This window comes from Oncorhynchus tshawytscha, unplaced genomic scaffold (assembly GCF_018296145.1).
Source record: "Oncorhynchus tshawytscha isolate Ot180627B unplaced genomic scaffold, Otsh_v2.0 Un_scaffold_4_pilon_pilon, whole genome shotgun sequence".
In the NCBI taxonomy this organism is placed as follows: Eukaryota; Metazoa; Chordata; class Actinopteri; order Salmoniformes; family Salmonidae; genus Oncorhynchus; species Oncorhynchus tshawytscha.
Genome location: NW_024609834.1, coordinates 96,453 through 111,402, shown reverse-complemented (window position 1 = coordinate 111,402; position 14,950 = coordinate 96,453). Strand labels below are relative to the sequence as shown.

The 14,950-nt window shown below is 42.6% G+C and overlaps 1 protein-coding gene across 2 annotated transcripts in view; it reads right to left on the bottom strand.

Annotated features, from left to right (window-relative positions):
* LOC112249194 (E3 ubiquitin-protein ligase NEDD4-like) overlaps positions 1-14,950 on the bottom strand; it is a 50,188-nt gene that overhangs the window by 32,089 nt on the left and 3,149 nt on the right. For both annotated transcript variants that reach the window (XM_024418938.2, XM_042319595.1), the window contains exons 3-5: positions 11,713-11,791; positions 11,586-11,624; positions 1,733-1,786 (exon numbers count right to left, since the gene is read on the bottom strand). In XM_024418938.2, coding sequence (XP_024274706.1) covers positions 1,733-1,786; positions 11,586-11,624; positions 11,713-11,791 — 172 coding nt within the window. The remainder of the gene's footprint in view (positions 1-1,732; positions 1,787-11,585; positions 11,625-11,712; positions 11,792-14,950) is intronic.

Here is a 14,950-nt window from a genome sequence, read left to right as displayed (position 1 = left end):
TAAGTTGAACTGTTGAGAAATATAATAAATATTGCATTTTAAGTTATACCAGCAAACCACACACTCAACAATTCAAATGTTCACTTCACATGTCCATATTTGAAAACTCATGTCATTTACATTATCAACATTTATGATCGCTATGTTTGATCCACAGTTACAAGGATGACATGTGTTATACCCTAGGTTGTCCTGGACACAATGAGCCGGTATGTCGTATTGTGAAGAAGCTAGCCATGTCGGCAACATAATCAGCTTTCAAATGATGCCCCTCTGACCCAGATTGCGATTTATAAATGGAACATTTTGGGATTGCGTATACAACAGTAATGTGTGATGGTTGGGACACAGGGCTGTGTTCCAAACAAAAAACTACAAGTGGGCTTACTTCAGTTCCTCAATAGCAAAGCCATGAGCTCAAAAAAGGAACTCATAGTTGAGGGCTCTTTCCTTCAACTATATCATAAAAGTGCATTGAAATTGCTTAGGAACTGTGCACAGTTTGGAGAGGTGTGTGGCCACTTGGAAACACCAGTATGACCTCTCACTCCAACCAATGTAATCGTTTTTTAATATCTTGCACCTATTCCAAAATACCAATGAATATTCTTATTATGTTACTGAATGTATCCAGAGTATTTTCAGATTTTCGTTATTGAAAAATGCTGTGAAAAGTACAGTAAATGTAAAATGCACATAAAATCAAAAGTGTAATGTTTGGATTGAGTCTTGTGTTAGGTGAACTGTTGTGTCCTCACCTTTGGCTTGATAATTTCCTCATAATATCCAGTGTTCTTTCAATTGCTAACATGGTCATGCATATTACTATTCAAATACACAAGTGAATTTGTTCAAATGCTTATGAACCTCCAAAATGTGGGGACTAGATACATAAAGTGCTAACTGGTAAAACATATGTATAGGATTATAATAACTATCACTATGACAGTATTTATGCTGCAGTAGTTTATGTGTTGGGGGGCTGGGGTCAGTTTGTTATATCTGGAGTACTTCTCCTGTCCTATTCAGTGTCCTGTGTGAATCTAAGTGTGCGTTCTCTAATTCTCTCCTTCTCTCTTTCTTTCTCTCTCTCGGAGGACCTGAGCCCTAGGACCTGAGCTCCAGGACTACCTGACATGATGACTCCTTGCTGTCCCCAGTCCACCTGGCCATGCTGCTGTTCCAGTTTCAACTGACCTGAGCCCTAGGACCATGCCCCAGGACTACCTGACATGATGACTCCTTGCTGTCCCCAGTCCACCTGGCCATGCTGCTGCTCCAGTTTCAACTTCCACCTGACTGTGCTGCTGCTCCAGTTTCAACTGTTCTGCCTTATTATTATTCGACCATGCTGGTCATTTATGAACATTTGAACATCTTGGCCATGTTCTGTTATAATCTCCACCCGGCACAGCCAGAAGAGGACTGGCCACCCCACATAGCCTGGTTCCTCTCTAGGTTTCTTCCTAGGTTTTGGCCTTTCTAGGGAGTTTTTCCTAGCCACCGTGCTTCTACACCTGCATTGCTTGCTGTTTGGGGTTTTAGGCTGGGTTTCTGTACAGCACTTTGAGATATCAGCTGATGTACGAAGGGCTATATAAATAAATTTGATTTGATTTGATGTCTGTGCCTTCAAGGTCATTTACACTTTTAGTAAAGTGAGTCTGCAGCAGTGGTGGCAGTGTCAAAGCCACAGGTCTGAACATACTGAAGGAATATCGTAATGACTTACCAGACGATTCTCATCAAACACCTCCAGCAACAGCCGATGCTTCCTGGGATGAACCTGAAAGAGAAAAGTTCGACTTCAATAAATGGGTCCAAAAACATCAACAAATTGAATCAACAACGACCGGTCATTAATCTCCCCAAAATGTTTTAGTCCGAAGATCAAGTATCTATCAGCCCCCAGTATCTGTCAATCACAACAAATCCTTAACCATCATTAGGTATAGAACTCAACCAGTTTACTATTTGTTTCTAAGTTCAAATTGAATGTTTCTTTAGAATTGGGTGTATACCTTCTAAACATCTCTTTCATGGCCACACAAAGCGTTGGTATGTGGAAACATAACATTTGACCTCATGTTGCTCAGAACTCACATACCATGAAAACAGTTAGGCTACACAGCAAAGCAAGATCTGTCGCAAACTCCCACAGAGAGGTAGTGGAAACTTCCCCTGAGCAATTTCCTAAGAGGTCTCACAACTAGGTGAAGATGACATTCAAAGCAAACTGATTAAAGTCAAAAGAAAATCCACATAGAAATAAGAACATCAACACGAGCGGCATTGTCTACACCAGTGGTTCCCAAACTTTCTATAGTCCCGTACCCCTTCAAATATTCAACCGCCATCTGAGTACCTCCTCTAGCATCAGGGTCAGCGCAATGTCAAATGTTTTTTGCAATCATTGTAAGCCTGCCACACACACACGATACAGTTATTAAACCTTTATTTAACCATCTTAAATATAAAACCTTATTTGTTCATCGAAAATTGTGACTAACTCACCACAGGTTAACAAGAAGGGTGCCGCAACGTTGGGATGTATTGGAGTCTCATTCTTAAATCATTTTCCACACACAGTCTGTGCCTGTATTTAGTTTTCATGCAAGTTAGGGCCAAGAATCCACTCTCACATAGGTACGTGGTAGCAAAGGGTATCAGTGTCTTAACAGCACAATTTGCCAAGGAGGTATAGTCTGAGCACAGCCTAATCCAGAAATCTGGCAGTGGCTTCGGAATAAATAACATTTTCGCAGAACCGCTTGTTGCAATTTTGATGAGGCTCTCTCGTTCAGATATCGGTAAGCAGACTAGAGGCAGGGCATGAAAGGGATAACGAATCCAGTTGTTTGTGTCATCCGTTTCGGTTAAGTACCTACGTAATTGCGCACCCAACTCACTCAGGTGCTTTTTTTTATTTTACCTTTATTTAACCAGGTAGGCAGGTTGAGAACAAGTTCTCATTTACAATTGCGACCTGGCCAAGATAAAGCAAAGCAGTTCGACAGATACAACGACACAGAGTTACACATGGAGTAAAACAAACATACAGTCAATAATACAGTATAAACAAGTCTATATACAATGTGAGCAAATGAGGTGAGAAGGGAGGTAAAGGCAAAAAGGCCATGGTGGCAAAGTAAATACAATATAGCAAGTAAAACACTGGAATGGTAGTTTTGCAATGGAAGAATGTGCAAAGTAGAAATAAAAATAATGGGGTGCAAAGGAGCAAAATAAATAAATTAAATACAGTTGGGAAAGAGGTAGTTGTTTGGGCTAATTTATAGGTGGGCTATGTACAGGTGCAGTAATCTGTGAGCTGCTCTGACAGTTGGTGCTTAAAGCTAGTGAGGGAGATAAGTGTTTCCAGTTTCAGAGATTTTTGTAGTTCGTTCCAGTCATTGGCAGCAGAGAACTGGAAGGAGAGGCGGCCAAAGAAAGAATTGGTTTTGGGGGTGACTAGAGAGATATACCTGCTGGAGCGTGTGCTACAGGTGGGAGATGCTATGGTGACCAGCGAGCTGAGATAAGGGGGACTTTACCTAGCAGGGTCTTGTAGATGACATGGAGCCAGTGGGTTTGGCGACGAGTATGAAGCGAGGGCCAGCCAACGAGAGCGTACAGGTCGCAATGGTGGGTAGTATATGGGGCTTTGGTGACAAAACGGATTGCACTGTGATAGACTGCATCCAATTTGTTGAGTAGGGTATTGGAGGCTATTTTGTAAATGACATCGCCAAAGTCGAGGATTGATAGGATGGTCAGTTTTACAAGGGTATGTTTGGCAGCATGAGTGAAGGATGCTTTGTTGCGAAATAGGAAGCCAATTCTAGATTTAACTTTGGATTGGAGATGTTTGATATGGGTCTGGAAGGAGAGTTTACAGTCTAACCAGACACCTAAGTATTTGTAGTTGTCCACGTATTCTAAGTCAGAGCCGTCCAGAGTAGTGATGTTGGACAGGCTGGTAGGTACAGGTAGCGATCGGTTGAAGAGCATGCATTTAGTTTTACTTGTATTTAAGAGCAATTGGAGGCCACGGAAGGAGAGTTGTATGGCATTGAAGCTTGCCTGGAGGGTTGTTAACACAGTGTCCAAAGAAGGGCCGGAAGTATACAGAATGGTGTCGTCTGCGTAGAGGTGGATTAGAGACTCACCAGCAGCAAGAGCGACCTCATTGATGTATACAGAGAAGAGAGTCGGTCCAAGAATTGAACCCTGTGGCACCCCCATAGAGACTGCCAGAGGTCCAGACAGCAGACCCTCTGATTTGACACACTGAACTCTATCAGAGAAGTAGTTGGTGAACCAGGCGAGGCAATCATTTGAGAAACCAAGACTGTCGAGTCTGCCGATGAGGATGTGGTGATTGACAGAGTCGAAAGCCTTGGCCAGATCAATGAATACGGCTGCACAGTAATGTTTCTTATCGATGGCGGTTAAGATATCGTTTAGGACCTTGAGCGTGGCTGAGGTGCACCCATGACCAGCTCTGACACCAGATTGCATAGCAGAGAAGGTATGGTGAGATTCGAAATGGTCGGTAATCGGTTTGTTGACTTGGCTTTCGAAGACCTTAGAAAAGCACGGTAGGATAGATATAGGTCTGTAGCAGTTTGGGTCAAGAGTGTCCCCCCCTTTGAAGAGGGGGATGACCGCAGCTGCTTTCCAATCTTTGGGAATCTCAGACGACACGAAAGAGAGGTTGAACAGGCTAGTAATAGGGGTGGCAACAATTTCGGCAGATAATTTTAGAAAGAAAGGGTCCAGATTGTCTAGCCCGGCTGATTTGTAGGGGTCCAGATTTTGCAGCTCTTTCAGAACATCAGCTGAATGGATTTGGGAGAAGGAGAAATGGGGAAGGCTTGGGCGAGTTGCTGTTGGGGGTGCAGTGCTGTTGTCCGGGGTAGGAGTAGCCAGGTGGAAAGCATGGCCAGCCGTAGAAAAATGCTTATTGAAATTCTCAATTATGGTGGATATATCAGTGGTGACAGTGTTTCCTATCTTCAGTGCAGTGGGCAGCTGGGAGGAGGTGTTCTTATTCTCCATGGACTTTACAGTGTCCCAGAACTTTTTTGAGTTAGTGTTGCAGGAAGCAAATTTCTGCTTGAAAAAGCTAGCCTTGGCTTTTCTAACTGCCTGTGTATAATGGTTTCTAGCTTCCCTGAACAGCTGCATATCACGGGGGCTGTTCGATGCTAATGCAGAACGCCATAGAATGTTTTTGTTTTGGTTAAGGGCAGTCAGGTCTGGGGAGAACCAAGGGCTATATCTGTTCCTGGTTCTACATTTCTTGAATGGGGCATGTTTATTTAAGATGGTTAGGAAGGCATTTTTTAAAAATATCCAGGCATCCTCTACTGACGGGATGAGATCAATATCCTTCCAGGATACCCCGGCCAGGTCGATTAGAAAGGCCTGCTCGCTGAAGTGTTTCAGGGAGCGTTTTACAGTGATGAGTGGAGGTCGTTTGACCGCTGACCCATTACGGATGCAGGCAATGAGGCAGTGATCGCTGAGATCTTGGTTGAAGACAGCAGAGGTGTATTTAGAGGGGAAGTTGGTTAGGATGATATCTATGAGGGTGCCCGTGTTTAAGGCTTTGGGGAGCTACCTGGTAGGTTCATTGATAATTTGTGTGAGATTGAGGGCATCAAGTTTAGATTGTAGGATGGCTGGGGTGTTAAGCATGTTCCAGTTTAGGTCGCCTAGCAGCACGAGCTCTGAAGATAGATGGGGGGCAATCAGTTCACATATGGTGTCCAGAGCGCAGCTGGGGGCAACGGTGAGAGACTTGTTTTTAGAGAGGTGGATTTTTAAAAGTAGAAGTTCAAATTGTTTGAGTACAGACCTGGATAGTAGGACAGAACTCTGCAGGCTATCTTTGCAGTAGATTGCAACACCGCCCCCTTTGGCAGTTCTATCTTGTCTGAAAATGTTGTAGTTTGGAATTAAAATGTCTGAATTTTTGGTGGTCTTCCTAAGCAAGGATTCAGACACAGCTAGAACATCCGGGTTGGCAGAGTGTGCTAAAGCAGTGAATAGAACAAACTTAGGGAGGAGGCTTCTAATGTTAACATGCATGAAACCAAGGTTATTACGGTTACAGAAGTCGTCAAAAGAGAGCGCCTGGGGAATAGGAGTGGAGCTAGGCACTGCAGGCCCTGGATTCACCTCTACATCGCCAGAGGAACATAGGAGGAGTAGAATAAGGGTGCGGCTAAAAGCAATAAGAATTGGTCGTCTAGAACGTCTGGAACAGAGAGTAAAAGGAGGTTTCTGGGGGCGATAAAATAGCATCAAGGTATAATGTACAGACAAAGGTATGGTAGGATGTGAATACAGTGGAGGTAAACCTAGGTATTGAGTGATGAAGAGAGAGAGACATTGTCTCTAGAAACATCAATGAAACCAGGAGATGTCATTGCATGTGTGGGTGGTGGAACTAATAGGTTGGATAAGGTATAGTGAGCAGGACTAGAGGCTCTACAGTGAAATAAGCCAATAAACACTAACCAGAACAGCAATGGACAAGACATATTGACATTAAGGAGAGGCATGCTTAGTCGAGTGATCAAAAGGGTCCGGTGAGTGGAGAGGTTGGTTGAGGGTCACGGCGATTTAGACAGCTAGCCAGGCCATCGGTAGCAAGCTAGCATAGGATGGAGGTCTGTTGTTAGCCACCTCTTGCGTTCCGTCAGTAGATTAGTGGGGTTCCGTGTGGTAGAGGGGATTAATCCAAATCACAACAAAAATAAAAACAATAGATATAGTTATGGAGGCCCAAGAAGAAAACATAATAATAATAATAAATAAATTGTCCGATTGTCTATTCAGATAGCAGCCGGTAAGACAGCTAACGGTTAGCAGGCCGCAGATGGGCGTTCAGGTAACGTCGCGACGGAGGAGCCAGCCGGATCTCCTTAGGGTAGATAACGTCGGCAGTCCAGTTGTGAAGGCCCGGTGGGGCTCCGCGTAGGCAGTAAAACGGGTCCGGATAGGTGACTGCAGCCCAGGAGTGATTGATGGAACTCAGGAGTGATTGACGGCGCTGGCTAGCTCCGGAATAATTGATGTTTGCTCCGGAATCGACGAAAGCCGATAGTCACACGGATAGCAGCTAGCTAGCTGTGAGATCCAGGTATGAATGTCCAGAGAGCAGTTGAAATCCAGGGACATGGAGAGAAAAATTGGTCCGGTATGTTCCGAGCCGCGCTGCGCCGTACAAAACCGGCGATAGATTTTCGAGCTAAAGGATAGCTGATGACCACAAACCGTGGTTAGCTGAATACTAACGATTTGCCAGTAGAGAAGCTAACTAGCTTCTGAACTAGCTTCTGATTAGCTTCTGGGCTAGCTTCTGGCTAGCTTCTTGGAGGATTACAGATGAGGTAAATAATACTTTTTTATAAATATAAATTGGTGAGGCGGGTTGCAGGAGAGTGTTTTGAAGATGAGTTGATGAAAAATAAAAAATAAAATGTATGTGAAAAAGTTTAAATATATATATATATATATATATACACAGGACACGACAAGGACAAAAGACGTCTGAACTGCTATGCCATCTTGGTTGAAGATATATATCACACTTCACTATATCACATTTGACATTGTCCGTAAGCTTGAGTTCATTTGCACACAAAAAAAAATCATACAATGATGGAGAGACTTGTGTGTTGTCCTTGTAATGCAGACAGAGAAAAGCTCAAACTTCTTAAATCAGAGCCTCAATTTTGTCCCGCACTTTGAATATAGCTGAGGAGAGTCCCTGTAATCCTAGATTCAGATCATTCAGGAGAGAAAAAACATCACCCAGATAGGCCAGTCGTGTGAGAAACGTCATTGTGAAAATTATGGTCAGTAGGGAAATCTTTAAGCTCGTCTATCAATTCCAAAAAAAGTGTCAATACTTTGCCCCTTGATAACCAGCACACTTCTGTATGTTGTAAATGCGCTACATGGTCGCTGCCCATATCATTGCATAGTGCAGAAAATACACGAGAGTTCAGGGGCCTTGCTTTAACAAAGTTAACCATTTTCACTATAGTGTCCAAAATGTCTTTCAAGCTGTCAGGCATTCCTTTGGCAGCAAGAGCCTCTCGGTGGATGCTGCAGTGTACCCATGCGGTGTCGGGTGTTTCCCTGTCATGGCTTTTGCACCATCAGTACAGATACCAACACTTCTTGACCACCGAAGTCCATTTGATGTCACAAAGCTGTCCAGCACTTTAAAAATATCCTCTCCTGTTGTCCTTGTTTCCAGAAGAGGATGTCTTCCTTAATTGACCCCCCATAAACTTAACGGACATATACCAGGAGCTGTGCCAGGCCACCACGTCTGTTGACTCATCCAGCTGTAATGCATATAATTCAGTGGCTTGTATGCGAAGCAGTAATTGTTTCAAAACATCTCCTGCCATGTCACTGATGCTTCGTGAAACTGTTGTTTGATGAAGCCATTGTCTGTATATAGCTTTTTTTTAACCTTTTCCCCCAGCATTGTCCCAGCTATATCCGTGGCAGCAGGAAGAATTAAATCCTCTACAATAGTATGGGGCTTGCCTGTCCTAGCCACTCGGTAGCTCACCATATAAGACGCGTCTAGCCCCTTCTTATTAAATGGTATCTGTTGCGTTTATATATGTCTTACTATTCGAAAGTCATCTTAATTTTTACTCAAAAAACTCCTGTGGCTTATTTTTCAAATTGGCATGTTTTGTTTCTAAATGTCTGCGCAAGAGTGAAGGTTTCACCAAGTTGTGAGATAGTACTTCTCCACAAATAACAGGCACTACTCCCAATATAAGTGTACCCCAAATCAATGTAGGTGCACTTCTTTGTCTGTGCTTTCCCGGGTAAGGGGGCAGTAGCTCTTCAGCTGCATCAGATTCACAACTGTCAGTGTTCATGCTAGCTGGGCTAACAAATGTAGAATTACTGATGCTAGCATTGGATGTGCTTGTGGAAGCAGAACAACTTGTGTCGTCGACAGGTGCAGTAGTGCTGGCAGTAGCAGTACTATCAGTAGAGCTGTTGTGTTTCTATGGACGCGGGCCAGTTTCTTGAAACCATTTTCGAGAAACCAGAATGAGCAGCAGCTACGTTTGGCTACATATGGACCGTTAGTGGAATTCCCGCAAGAGAGTAACGGTTAATGTGACTGGATGTTAATTATTTGACTAGTCTACCTGTATTTGACATTGTGTTGTTATTTTGTTGAACACTAGATGGTTTAATTTGATTTTTGGCAGTGAAACAAGGCTACTCAGGCGAGAAAAAAAAACTCATCCAAATGTATAGCCTCTTTGGAAAATATAAATGGACTCTTCGGAAAAAATATTATGAGGCGTACACCCGACGGCATTACATGTACCCCAGTTTGGGAATACCTGGTCTAGACAAAATGAAGGTACAATAGGACAAAGGGAAATGCTCAGTGGAACAGACTGCATATGGAGCTTCTTTGTATTCATTCGTTTTAAAATGGGAAAAGGAGGACCAGAAAATATATTTGTACTAGCGAAAACATCCCAAGCACTTCCTACTGTAAAAGAGGTCCTTGAAAACTAGTAAGTTCCACACCAAACATGGCTATTATTTAAATCCATCGCTAACTGGGCTATAATGAAAGCTAACTGGATCCTCCATCTGCTGACACCCAGCTTTAATTACAAAACCCATCCCATTTGACACAGAATACACCTTTTTTATTTTACATAAATATTTCCAAATATAGGTGTATTTCCTCTCAATGCTTAAAACAGAGTGAGAATTATCTATAACTAAAATACGTCAGAAAACCACCTGAGAGCTGGGAAGGGGCGCACAGTGAAAGATAGTAACGATTCCCCTGACAGGGTGGTAAAGCCACCGCCCCCAGGTCATGTCATGACTACTGGGAAATGAAATGTGTTTCTGTTAAAAATGGGCCCGCTTGCTAAGTGAAGCCATTATTGACACTGCCACGTTGGTAAGGTGGGCCAAATAGGCCGCAACTCCTGTAGAATATATGGGAGAGTGCGTTCGGCAAATATAACTTGTTTACTTTATAATATATGATTAACTTCAAAAGAACAATCAAAAGATACAGATAAGAGACAGGCTAGGGAGTCAGGTGTTTTAAAATATATTTTAATAATTGGTTTGAACGCATGTTATTTTATCAAAAAGGTTCTAAAGATTTCCAGGGCAGGCATAAACATAACAATATTCACAATAGGGACAAGTAAAACAAAGTGCAGGGAGCTGTTAGTGTTACAACAGCTGTATCTGTCTAAGGAGAATCCACTGAGTACCGATTTACAGTACCAAGACACCATGATAGAGAAAAGCCCTGAATAGACTGTAGGAGATGGAGAAATCTCAACTGGCATGGTGACATGTTTTTACATTTTTTATTTCATATGACTGGGAGAGTGTTGAATCACTGTCCAGGGCAATGAGACATTGTGCAACACTGCAATCATTTCTAGATATGGCTAATACGTTTCTAAGGCTTAAACATAGTGGATATTTGACTGAATGTGTGCAACTATATACACACACACACAAAAGCTTCCTGATCAATATCCATGGCCAGAGGAATGAAAACATTTCAAATATCTCCCTCGGTCTCCTGGCGAGATGGGCCAAGTCTCCTGCTATGTGGTACAACCAGATGCAGGTAGAAGTTGCCCTGCTCTATGCTTTTCCTCCACATGCAGAAACGGTGGTTCTCCATCAAGATTACATTTTTACAACCACAATAAGCTTAGGAAACCACCACCCTAACAAACTACTATTTTTCAAAGTATGTTTGTTGAAATAACGAATTCAACCTCCATCAGCAAAAGTTCCACCTTTTGAATTGTGCCCTTGAACTTCAGGTCTCAAGGTACACTAACAATTCAAATTAATATCTGTGCTCCCATAGCTACTAAAGAAGGGTTGTGAATATTTATGTCTGCTCCTCCAACATAGAGGATCAACCTAATGAAAAACAATCAGGACAGAAGGACCTTGGCATACGCAGCTTTCCACACAAAAACGTCAGAGCAAGGACTCACGTCAACACCAACTGAGGCTGTTTCACACCCTCAGTTCAACATTTAATCAAGCTGTGTTTACATGCCCAAGAAAGGAGCCAGGGGCAACAATACTCACAGGATGCTGGGTGGGTCTTACTGACCAATCACAACGCCCAACACAGTGGAGAACTTCCTGTTGGTGCTGATTATGTACAGACACCGGTGAACATTGTAAAAAATAAAAAATAATAACGGCACGTCTGCAGACATAAAAATTTTCACGTTCTGACTTTTAACTTGCTGTTTGTGAAATAACCTCCCAGTGAGAATCTGGTGCAGCTTCAAACACTAATAGAGAACATATTACTGGGCCATTAGGGCTAGGAAATACAGATCTAGTTAATTGTCCATATGACATGGAGGCATGCAGCAAAAAGAGATGAGATCAAGAGAGAAATAAAGAAATAGAAAGGTTGAGTCTTAACGGTCCTCAGAGCCCTGGGTAAAACAGCAACTACACATACACACACAAACAATGCTCTTTTTATCATACATTTGACTTACCCTGAAAAATAATTCCTCATTCCACTTCGGGTCTAATGTCTGGAAAAGACAATATATTTAAATGTAAATAGGATACTTACAAAACAAACAAATGCTCTGTACTTATTCTGCTGTCGCAGTTACTCACCTTTTTAATTGTTTTAGTCTGAAGACTTGTTAGTTCTCCATTGACAGGGTCATAAAGGGACACTCTTGTATATGGATCACTGTGGTAGAAAATGAAAATACAAGGCTCAATTTGATGTCTCTGTCCCTTGGTGTGGACAAAGATCAAACGAGGGAACATCTCAGCATGAAACAGTTTTATCCCACAGGCCATATGGAGCACAAACCAATGATGTCATCAGAACTATAAATAGTTGCACTGAAAAAACATGGATCTTTTACAATTTTTTATTTACCTTTATTTAACTAGGCAAGTCGGTTAAGAACAAATTCTTATTTTCAATGATGGCCAAGGAACAGTGGGTTAACTCCCTTGTTCAGGGGCAGAATGACAGATTTTTACCTTGTCAGCTCAGGGATTCGATCTTGCAACCGTCCAATACTAACCACTAGGCTACCTCCCGCTCCAATACAATGGACGTGTCGAAAAATAGTGTTTATTCGGCACTGCTGACATGAGGGGAAATGGTGGGCTATTTAGCGGAAAGAGCCTGGAGATTCTGAAGCATCTACTGTATACAAGGGCACAGAACTCCTGATTATAGCGCCATCTTAAGGTTGAACAGGACAGTTACAGTACGGTCTACGGCGAGTGGACAATTTAAGGAACGCATGGAAGATGACGCAAGTCTACTTAATATAAATAAAAATATCATATCTTCAAAGCAGGACAACACAAGGCTGTCTTTCAACCCACTGCTATGGTGCTCAACCTTCCATTCAACAATGCAAAACAGGACCACAGCAACTATTTTCTGTCAGTGGAACAGCACATTTTGAAGATGATTTTGCAAGTCTCAGGTTTTTGCACTCAAGTTTAATAAATAAGTTTGTATTTCTAAATGCACAGGGCCTTCAACAACCATATAGTATAGTATGCATGCACACCACTAGGTCCACAATGTTGACTAAATAAATAAAAAGTTCCACACACACATAGGCTCATTACCAAGTGTTTACAGTATAAACTGACAATCAGTTTGCTGTTTATAATGAAGTGGGTAGATGTGTAAAATGATTGGGGCATAAACCTGCTTATGAACTCAAGATGTCTTTTGGGAAAAACAGCACACAGAACTGTAATAGATGATTTAGGAGTCCAATAAGTTAGGAAGGGTCCACACTAAGGATCATGTAGAATTAGAATTTAGTATTTTATGGTATAACATGGCCAAAAGCATGTATACCAAAGATAGTACACTGTATTTTGGTAACATGAGACACCAGAATTATACAAAGATACTGAAGCAAAGCTCGCTAACATGAGCCTGGTTACAATTCCAACCAAGTGGGTTAACCCTATGTGTGCGATGCATAGGGTTTTTGTATTTGACACCAATGACCTGGGTTCGCTTCCCTGTACCGCTGTTCGTTAAATTGGTGTCAGAATTGGGATTGCATCCGACTGAAAGGCCAGACGTGTGAGTGGTCAAAGCACGGGGATGTGATTTTGCGTTCAGAGGGGGCAGTGAAGCGATCCTCTCTAATATTTGTATTTATTTATTTTATTTTACCTTTATTTAACCAGGTAGGCAAGTTGAGAACAAGTTCTCATTTACAATTGCGACCTGGCCAAGATAAAGCAAAGCAGTTCGACAGATACAACGACACAGAGTTACACATGGAGTAAAACAAACATACAGTCAATAATACAGTATAAACAAGTCTATATACAATGTGAGCAAATGAGGTGAGAAGGGAGGTAAAGGCAAAAAAGGCCACGATGGCAAAGTAAATACAATATAGCAAGTAAAACACTGGAATGGTAGTTTTGCAATGGAAGAATGTGCAAAGTAGAAATAAAAATAATGGGGTGCAAAGGAGCAAAATAAATAAATAAATTAAATACAGTTGGGAAAGAGGTAGTTGTTTGGGCTAAATTATAGGTGGGCTATGTACAGGTGCAGTAATCTGTGAGCTGCTCTGACAGTTGGTGCTTAAAGCTAGTGAGGGAGATAAGTGTTTCCAGTTTCAGAGATTTTTGTAGTTCGTTCCAGTCATTGGCAGCAGAGAACTGGAAGGAGAGGCGGCCAAAGGAAGAATTGGTTTTGGGGGTGACTAGAGAGATATACCTGCTGGAGCGTGTGCTACAGGTGGGAGATGCTATGGTGACCAGCGAGCTGAGATAAGGGGGGACTTTACCTAGCAGGGTCTTGTAGATGACATGGAGCCAGTGGGTTTGGCGACGAGTATGAAGCGAGGGCCAGCCAACGAGAGCGTACAGGTCGCAATGGTGGGTAGTATATGGGGCTTTGGTGACAAAACGGATTGCACTGTGATAGACTGCATCCAATTTGTTGAGTAGGGTATTGGAGGCTATTTTGTAAATGACATCGCCAAAGTCGAGGACTGGTAGGATGGTCAGTTTTACAAGGGTATGTTTGGCAGCATGAGTGAAGGATGCTTTGTTGCGAAATAGGAAGCCAATTCTAGATTTAACTTTGGATTGGAGATGTTTGATATGGGTCTGGAAGGAGAGTTTACAGTCTAACCAGACACCTAAGTATTTGTAGTTGTCCACGTATTCTAAGTCAGAGCCGTCCAGAGTAGTGATGTTGGACAGGCTGGTAGGTGCAGGTAGCGATCGGTTGAAGAGCATGCATTTAGTTTTACTTGTATTTAAGAGCAATTGGAGGCCACGGAAGGAGAGTTGTATGGCATTGAAGCTTGCCTGGAGGGTTGTTAACACAGTGTCCAAAGAAGGGCCGGAAGTATACAGAATGGTGTCGTCTGCGTAGAGGTGGATCAGGGATTCACCAGCAGCAAGAGCGACCTCATTGATGTATACAGAGAAGAGAGTCGGTCCAAGAATTGAACCCTGTGGCACCCCCATAGAGACTGCCAGAGGTCCGGACAGCAGACCCTCCGATTTGACACACTGAACTCTATCAGAGAAGTAGTTGGTGAACCAGGCGAGGCAATTATTTGAGAAACCAAGGCTGTCGAGTCTGCCGATGAGGATGTGGTGATTGACAGAGTCGAAAGCCTTGGCCAGATCAATGAATACGGCTGCACAGTAATGTTTCTTATCGATGGCGGTTAAGATATCGTTTAGGACCTTGAGCGTGGCTGAGGTGCACCCATGACCAGCTCTGAAACCAGATTGCATAGCAGAGAAGGTATGGTGAGATTCGAAATGGTCGGTAATCTGTTTGTTGACTTGGCTTTCAAGACCTTAGAAAAGCACGGTAGGATAGATA